Source organism: Dipodomys ordii, unplaced genomic scaffold (assembly GCF_000151885.1).
Source record: "Dipodomys ordii isolate 6190 unplaced genomic scaffold, Dord_2.0 Scaffold1, whole genome shotgun sequence".
Classification (NCBI taxonomy): Eukaryota; Metazoa; Chordata; class Mammalia; order Rodentia; family Heteromyidae; genus Dipodomys; species Dipodomys ordii.
This window is the reverse complement of record NW_012267217.1, coordinates 24,872,377-24,881,664: the sequence shown is the minus strand read 5'-3', so window position 1 is coordinate 24,881,664 and position 9,288 is coordinate 24,872,377. Positions and strand designations below refer to the sequence as shown.

The window sequence follows — 9,288 nt, the reverse complement described above, 5'->3', positions numbered from 1 at the left end:
GGCCCCTCAGCCGGGGCGGGAGGGGAACCGGCACCGCCGGGGAGGGCGAGCCGCCCGTGCCCCCCTTGGCAGCGCCCGCTCCTCCCGCGTCCACCCGGGAGATCACCAGCCCCCGGGGCAGCCCCGAAAGCACAGCCGGGCCGCAGGTGGGCCAGCGCGTCCGGGAAGGCAGGACAGACAGACAGCTCGGCAGGACGTGCCCTCCGCAGCCCCGGCCGGCCCGGCCGCGTCTCGCTCACCTGCCTGCACCGTGTCCGAAAGGTCGTGCCCGGGGGCCGCGGTCCTGGGGAATTCCTTCAGTTTCCGAGCGCTGAGGTTCAGCCCCCCAGAATTGGCCGCCTCCTCCAGCGCGCGCTCCAGACCCCGATTCAAGGGCAGGCTGAAACCCCCGCCGCCGCCGGCCCCGGCCCCGCCGCTGCCTCCGGCTCCGCCGTGGTGCTGGTGGAGGTGGTGGTGGTGGTGGTGGTGGTGGTGGGGATGATGATGGGGGTGCAGAGCAGGGGCGAAAGATTGGGGTTCGCTTCCCGGCGTCGCCATCTTCTTCAGGACCCCCCCCACCCCCGCCCCGCCCCGCCCCGCCGCTCCTGCGGGGAGGGTCACGGCCTTTCCCGGGCGGGAAAACCGCAGATCGGGCTCCCGGCCGTTGCAGAGTGCTGGGTCGAACGACGCGGGAGAGCGGGTGGAGGCTGCGGGCGGGCGGGCGGGCGCGCGCGGAGCGGGGGGTGGACCGGGAGGCGGCGGCGGCGGCTCGGTCTTAAAGGTTTCCTGTCCCCGGGAAGCCCAGGCCGGCGGCGGCGGCAGCGCGCATGTGCCTCCGCCCGCCCCTCCCGCCCGCTCCGCCTCGCCCGGCGCCCAGCCCCACAACCGCCCGCAATCCTCCCCGAGCCCCTCGGAATCTCCTTCCACCCGGGAGATTGTAGCTCGAGAAGGGTTTTGAGCGACGTGATTGACGGTATCCTGAGATCGCGGAGAGGAAAGCCACTCGGGGCTGTTTCACGCAGGATTTCCTCCTTGCATAAGGCAGTTGTTGTTGTTGTTGTTGTTGTTGTTGTTGTTTGGTTGGTTTGGTTTTCCCCCACTAGGGGCTCAGCCCACATTTAAGGCCTTCTGGCATTTAAATACCTACAAGGAACCAGGAAGCCGGCCTAGGGAGTCTACATAAATTACCTCATTAAACCCAGCAACTCCGTCAGGGGAAAGATTGCTTCCTTCCTCCAACGGAGGAAGTGAAGAAACGCATCTAACCGAGGTCGCTACTGCCAGTCAGAGGTGGATTCGAACCGGCTGCCCTCAGACGAGGATTGCTGCCTTTCACCGGCATACTCCCAGAACCCAGATTTCAGTGCTAAATAGCCAAGTCCGAGGAAAGATTTTGGGGGAAAGGGTCTTTTTTATGATGGACAGGATGAATGGTCATATAAGGGAGATTGGGCTATGGCTGATTTGAATCCCAAATTAGGTGGCGCCTAGAGCCAGCACGCCAATAGGTGGCAGCTGAAATCTGAGCCTTGGTACCATCGAAGTGTCCTTGTGCAGCTCGTGGTGTGACATGCCAACCAATACACAGGCTGGCAAGAGCGTGAGTTCAGGTCCTGCCCTCTGCGGCCCTCACAGGGGGCCCAGGCAAGAAAGTTTGCACACGGTAGTGAGGGTACAGAAAACATCCGTCACCTAAGGGCAGAGAGCCTGGGAGATGGATAAAATAGCACTGCCTTCCCCAGGCTTTGGCTCCAGCCCCGTGGGGGCCTTGTTTTTATTTTTGCACTGCACTAAAGGCTTGATGTCTCTACAGGGGTCTCTCACAGTGACTGGGCTTGCAGAAAGGAAAGGGCATGTGGGGTTCGGAAGTAATACCAGGAGGGAGGTAGTCTTTTAAAGTGGCAGTGCAGAAGTGTGGACCTAGGAAACAGGGTGGAACTTGTGACTTCATGCACGCGGCATTGAAGTGCTATGGCGCTTGGTTGACTTCTGGCAGTCACCCTTAATTCCTACAGGCTGAGACCAAATGCGCCACCTCTTGGAAGGGACAGATGCCACCTACTGGTATCTCCCCCAACCTCCAGCCTTCTTTCTCTCTTTCCAGCTCTTTTTAACCCTTTGCTAAAGGTTTTCGTATGTTTTTTTTAATCCCAGGCTTCAAATTTTATTATAGTAATAGAAAACAGAAGCATATTTATATTACATAGAGCTTTCTCCCAAAAATCCAGGGAGAAACAAAGAGAAAGCCTGTGAAGATATGCATTCAGGTTGAGGCCGAGGCAAACTCAGGGTACAGCAAAAAAAATTTAGGCCATATCACAGAGAGCCTAACTTCTATTTTAGAAAAGGATCATGAATCAATGAGAATGAGGCTATGATTTGCTTTTGAACAAATAAGGAAGTCCTAATGTGAGATTGACCTAGTAATATTAATAGTTCATTTTATGAACTCCTGGAGGGAAGGACACATTCATTTTAGCAGCTCCCTCCCTGTATTCCAGAACTAGGGGAGGACTTTATATATAATAAGTGGACAGTGACTATTAGTAATGGATTAAATATTGCATAAGAGGACACTATTGCTCAAATTGCTATTTGTTGATACACCCTTAAAGTTTTAAATGAGTTCCCTGAATAAAGGAATTTTGACTTCACATTTAGGAAGAAAATGTGACCCTTGAAATTAATTGATCTTGATTATTTCCAAGAAAAATTCAGGAAACAAGCACTGTCCCATGACTATTTGTAATCCCAGCAACAGGGAGGCAAAGGCAAGAGAATGGCAAATTCCAGGTCAGTCTGGGCCATGGTCAACCTGAGCTTCATAGGGAGACTATGTGTCACAACAACAACAGAGACAGAGAGGTGACAAGCCAGTTCCACAGGCTTCTTTAAAGATGGAACTATTTCTTTAAGCTAATACTGTGTTTCTTCTAGAGAATTGTACCTTATTTCTGGCCTGCCCTCCCCTCCCTCTACATAGAGTGCACTAGGAATAGTATATCTGGCTATTGTGTTACTTTGTCCAAAAGTGACTTCTGGTCAGTGTCAAAGCATCCAGCCAGTCCCAACTGTTCACGCCCCTGTGACTGTTCCTAATGCTTACCCCAGTTTCTTTGAGCTATGTCTCTAGTGTGTAGCTGGCTATCTATACCTTAGGTTTTGCATTTTGAGCTCCAGTGTCCTTGTATTTAACCAACCATGGGTTGGGAAAGACCTGTGTATGTATCAAACATGTTTAGATCTTGTTTCCTTGTCCTTCTTTTGACACCCTTGTCATCAAGAGGGTTTTGGGTTTTTTTTTGGGGGGGAGGGTGTCTGTGTATCTGTGTGTGTGCATTTGTTTTTGCTGGTACTAGGGCCCTGTGTTCATTCTTTCCTCAAGGCTGGAGCTCTACCACTTGAGCCACACCCCCACTTGTGGCTTTTGCTGGTTAATTGGAGTGAAGAGTCTTTCATATTACTCTGTCTGGCTTCAAACTATGGTCCTCAGATCTCAGTCTCCAGAGTAATTAGGTATAAATCAAGAGTGTCTGACTGAATCAGGTATTTTACATAATCTAGATAGGAAGTAAGTAGGAAGGTTCTATGTACACCAACCGCCACTTTCAGAAAGAACTTGCCCTTCGGATTTCGGTATCCCCAGGGAGGACTCTAGACCCACTCTCTCATGGAAGCAAGGTTTCTGTTCATTTTTGCCAGTCAATTTTATTTGGTTTTTTCAATTATTGAAACCAAGAGTTCTTATTAATACATTTATTCTACCAAATTTTAGTATAATTTCCTTTTGTTTTTCTTTTTTCTTTATTTTTGGATCATCTAATCATCATATTTTATAACTATTTAGGTGATAGCAGGATTTTTTTCATAGTTTGTCTTCAACATTGTAAGGTTATTCTGTGAAACAATATAACTGAAATTATTGGTTAAGGTGATGGGAATACAAATGTTTTTCCATTAAAAATGTCAACTAATAGAGCAAAAGTGACCAAGTTAATCAACAAAAATTTTTAAACAGTAAAATCATTTAAAAAAAAAATTCTTTGTGTTTGTTTGTTTTCTTGGGTCCAGTTGTGGGGCCTGAACTCTGGGCCTGGGCGTTGTCCCTCAGCTCTTCAGCTCAAGGCTAGCGCTCTACCACTTGAGCCACAGCGCCAATTCCAGCTTTTTTCTTTTTACTTATGTGGTGCTGAGGAATTGAACCCAGGGCCTCATGCATGCAAGACAAGCGCTCTACCACTGAGCCACCTTCCCAGCCCCTAAAAAAAATTCTTGCACTCAGTAAAGATACCAATCATAAATCCTTCAACATTTCAAACCCAACCTCAAACATTTGTGAGACATGCAAGGTTCATAAGAACCAACATCATTAAGGATGGCTTAATGCCCTGGTGGCTCACAACTGTAATCCTAGCTACGCAGGAGACTGAAATCTGAACATCATAGTTTAAACCAGTCAGCAAAAAGCCAAAAGTGAAGATGTGGCTCAAGTGGTAGAGTGCCAGCATTTAGAGAGAAAAAAAAAGCCATGCAAAAGTACAAGGTCCTAAGTGCAAGACCTCATAACTGTACTTAAAAATAGGAAAGAGAAGTTGTTTGGCCTATGTAGTCTTCTCTGAAAGTCTAAGAATTCTCTTTTGATAGACTGAAGGTTGTACATGGACAGCCATATTTGGTGTTCATTGTCCCCACTGCCCTCTCCAGGAATCTGGCCAAAGTCCAGTCATCATAACAGATGAGTTCACTCATCGGATGCACCACTAAAAATGTAATCCAAAGCCCAGGGAAACCAAAATCAAATAAGAACAGGCATCTGGCCTTAAGGGTAGTGAAATGAGTCTTTATTCACATCTATTTCCCTTCATGGTCTCTAACCCCTCTGTTTCCAGCTCGGCTTCCCCAAAACGAAGCAAGAATGTTTCCTGATTCACAAGGCCTTTTCTGGTTATCCCCTCCACATACTGTCAATACTAAAGTATTCTCTTTGTGCTAGTTTATAAATATTTATCTGTAAATATTTATCTGTAAATGATCAGGACATGTTGTATTTATTAGCTTTCCTTTGCAAGGAACAGAACTTTTTAAATCAACCATCTAGCTGATTCAATAAATAACATTACCTGAGATAGTCATGTATTGCAATATAACTAATACCAACAACATGAATTTTTCTGAAGATAATAAATCTAAGCATTTTAGACATGTTTCAGATATAATTTTTTTTGAGGGGGGTCTGGTTGTGGGGCTTGAACTCTGGGCCTGGGCACTATCCCTCAGCTCTTCAGCTCAAGGCTAGTGCTCTACCACTTGAGCCACAGAGCGCCACTTCCAGCTTTTTGCTTTTTGCTTATGTGGTGCTGAGGAATCGAACCCAGGGCCTCATGTATTCAAGGCAAGTGCTCTACCACTGAGCCACCTTCCCGGCCCCTCAGATATTTTTCTAGTGTTCCAAAACACAATCTGTAAACCAGTTACTTAGTGTCAGCATAGCCCTGACATGATGGGAAAAAATGATGTTTGTGCTAAGTTATTTTGTTTGTTTTATGTTTTATGCCAGTCATGGGGCTTGAACTCAGGGCTTTGGTGCTGTTCCTGGGTTTTGTTTGCTCAAGGCTAGCTAGCACTTTACCACTTGAACCGCAGCTCTACTTTTGGCTTTTTTCTTTTCAGTAGTTTATTGATGATAAGAGTCAAGGCTGGGCATTAGCGATCCATGCCTGTAACCTAGCTACTTACGAGGCTAAGATCTGACCATCATGGTGAAACTCTTATCTCCAATTAACCACCAGAAAACCAAAGTGGTGCTGTAGCTCACTAACCTTGAGCAAAAAAGCTCAGGGACAGCACCCAGGTCCTGAGCTCAAGCCCCAAAACAACAACAACAAAAGAATCTCATGGACTTCCCTGCCCAGGCTGTGTTTAAATAGCAATCCTCTTATCTCAGCCTCCTAAGTAGCTAAGATTATAGATATGAGCCACAGGTGCTTGGCTAAATTTGTTTTTTTTTTATTTTTTTTGTAAAATTGAATATATTCAATTTAAAGAATCGTATGTTAGTTGTGAGACTGTGCCTTTCCTATTTGTTTGTCTAGAAGGAAAAAAAGAAACAATGGTAATAATTATAGTGGTAATGTCTTTTCTTTGAAAGAAGAGAAAGGTTACTAGAGTCAGTTAACAATTGTTTTTCGGGTTATTTATCTGTGTAGTCAAAAAGCCTGGAAACTGCTTGGGGAGGTTGTTGGGGGGGCGGGGGTTGTGTGTGTGTGTGTGTGTGTGTGTGTGTGTGTGTGTGTGTGTGTGTGTGTGTGTGCGTGTGTGGACCAAGACTTCCAAAATACCTACATATCAGAAGGAAGTACATTTGAGTCTTTACCACCTTCTCATTCTAGGAATTATGGGTAAGTCTAGAAAGAAGTTGTGTCCCTTTACATTGTTATTAAATATTTCATAGCAAACAATTGTGCAGACAACTGCTCTGCCATCACTCCTCTAAACTCTCAAACAGATATCCTCAGCGCCTCCCAGGAGCTCATTCTTCCTGTTCATGGAGAAAAGAAGCAGTGGCTATTACCAGTTAGCCAGGCCCTGCCAGGCCTGACTCCATGCTCTTTCTCAGACCAAAACAGAGTACTAGTCCCTAGACCAGACTTTATTCAAGATCTCCTATCTATGGCAATACCTATCAGAGCAGGCACCACAGAATCAGGGACCTCACATTCTAATTTTTTAAGAAGCTAGCTTGTAGAACCATCTTCCTAGTGCCGATACAAAATCCATGTATGATGAATTAAGTATGCTTTAACTTTGTTCTGTTTTCATGAAAATAGTTAGACTCATGAAGAAGTGCCCTTTTGCATGATTTTTATTATTTTAAATCAGTGTTTTTAAATTTTATATATGAGATGTTATAATCAATTATACAGCAGAGATAATATTCTGACCTTGAACTGAAGAGAGATAACAGCATTTCAAAAGAATTTATGTAAAAGCCAGGCATGGTGACTCACTCCTGAAATTGCTCCTACTTGGGAGGTTGGTGGTCAAGACCAGTTCCAGGCAAAAAATTAGCAAGACCCCATCTTAACCAAGAAAGTTTGGTGTGATAGTATACACCTGTCATCCTAGCTATGCAAGAATCACAGCCCAGGTTGGACCTGGGCAAAAATGCAAGACTCTAACTTAAAAATAACTAAAGCAAAAAAGGATGAGTATACTGTTCAAATGATAGATCACCTGCCTAGCAAGCATCAGGCCCTAAGTCCAAATCCCAGTCTAAGAGAGAGAAAAAGAGAAACAGGGGCTGAGGAGTGGGGTGAGGGGTGCAGGGAGAGACAGAGAAGCTGATTATAATATCTTTGGCTTAAAGAGGTTGAGCTTTTCCCTAAAATAAGCTATAAAAAAGAGGCAACCAACCATGAGATTTCTGTTAGAAGTTTGTTAAGTGACAGCCCAGAGAAGTCACTGAGAGTAAAGGGAACCAGCTGACAGGACTTCAACTTGCAAAGAAATGTTTTTGGAGTAACTGGCTGTTCAAAGATGAGGATGTAAATATTAAATAATAGATCAACATTACATCCATGGCGAATTAATTATATATTAGATGAGGAGGTACTTTATATGTTACCAAAGCATTAATTTATCTACTCCCCAAAGGCAGTTTTTAACACTACAGTATTATTAGAAGGATAGCTTCCAAATCCAAGGCTATCATTAGCATGTAGTCAGATGCAGACGGCCCCCAGAGAGGATGTTCTCCCTGGATTCACACTAGGAATGTACTCTGGCTACAGTATCACTAAGCATCCAATATCCCAAAGATGTTATTATTCTAATATATATTATACATTTGCTGTCAAGAGCCTTGAGTAAATTCTCAAGGTATCCTTCCAACTGGCTCATGTCTGTAATGCTAGATACTCAGGAGTCTGAGATTGAAGGATCACAGTTTAAAGCCAGCACAGGCAGGAAAATCTGTGAGACTCTTATCTTCCATTAACTACCAAAAAGTCAGAAGTAGAGCTGTGGCTTAAGGGGTAGAGCATCAGCCTTGAATGAAAAAGATAAAGGTAAGCGCCCCAACCCTGAATTCAAGCCCTAGTACTGGCACAGAAAAAGAACAAAAAGAAAGAAAGAGACAGAAAGAACAAGAAGAAAAAAGGGAAGGAAGGAAGGAAGGGAGGGAGGGAGGGAAGGAGGGAGGGAAGGAAGGAGTCTAGCACATCATTTAAAGAAGGGGCCATGTCTGGAATTAGGGAATAAAGCTGGCAATGAAGCAATAGGACAGAAACAGAGGTTATTGTGTCTCCTGTGAACCAGGTCAACAGCTTTACACAACCCTCCCACAGTGAAGGAGAAAATGGTTAGGGTTTACACCAGGATTAGTGGGATTGGCATTAGGAAGCTGATAAGGAAGGAGGTTCCACCAGTGAGGGGGAAGAGTACTGGAACCACCACAATGCAAACAGAGGCCTACATTGATTGCTACTAGCCATCTAAGATGACCAAAGATAGTTCTAGGCCTGTGGATCCCCAGTCCTGGGAGTCACATATGATAAACCCTAGCATGAGGGAAAACATCCAGTAGGTAAACAGGACCACAGCCCAACTGGCTGAGATTCAAGACAGGGCTCCAGGCACAGTTCCATCTGTGGTGTAACTTTGGAGCACTTGAATTTCACAGGATGACTTCTTAAAGATGGAGTAGAAACTCAATAGTGATTGGTTATGGGAAAGAAAACAGAGAGTATGGATGGGAGAGTGATTTACCCCTCCTTCATATCTTTTCTGCTCATTTAGATATTTCAGCTTACACATCTCTACCTTCTATGAGACAGTGAAAATTCCAGTTAAGGCAATTGCTTTTGGGTGATGGTCAGTGGGGAGGAATGGGTGGAACTCAAGGAAGATTTAAGTCATCTACTGCTCTGAAGGAAGTGAAGAAGCAAGGCAGAATAGTATATGACAATGCATGAGATGCCGGATGAGGGACAGTCCTGGGGTTGATGAGAGGTATTTGGGAGGAAAAGATGACAGTGTGTTGGCATTGAATGAAGATTCACTGAGCTGCTTCTAAGTCATTGGTAATGTTTAGCAGAGGAGGTAGGATGGAGGGGTGGAGGAAAGTACTGTCTCTGCATTGTATTTATACATAGTGAATGTCAGAGAGGAGATGAGGGATCACAGAATACCATCCGACCTAGAGAGCAGTTTTAGGACACCCAGACTACAGAGGTAAGATGAAGGTAAAGGAAACAGAAATAGTGGGCGAAAGCTACTTATTCTAAACATTCAGGGTTTGGGGTAGGGGAT

At 45.3% G+C, this 9,288-nt stretch overlaps 1 protein-coding gene across 1 annotated transcript in view; it reads right to left on the bottom strand.

Moving 5' to 3' along the window:
- Positions 1 to 715, bottom strand: part of Lrch1 (leucine-rich repeats and calponin homology (CH) domain containing 1) — a 167,005-nt gene extending 166,290 nt beyond the window's left edge. Inside the window, exon 1 of the mRNA XM_013010369.1 lies at positions 240 to 715. Coding sequence (XP_012865823.1) covers positions 240 to 537 — 298 coding nt within the window. The 5' untranslated portion in view covers positions 538 to 715. The remainder of the gene's footprint in view (positions 1 to 239) is intronic.
- Positions 716 to 9,288: the final 8,573 nt, after the last annotated feature.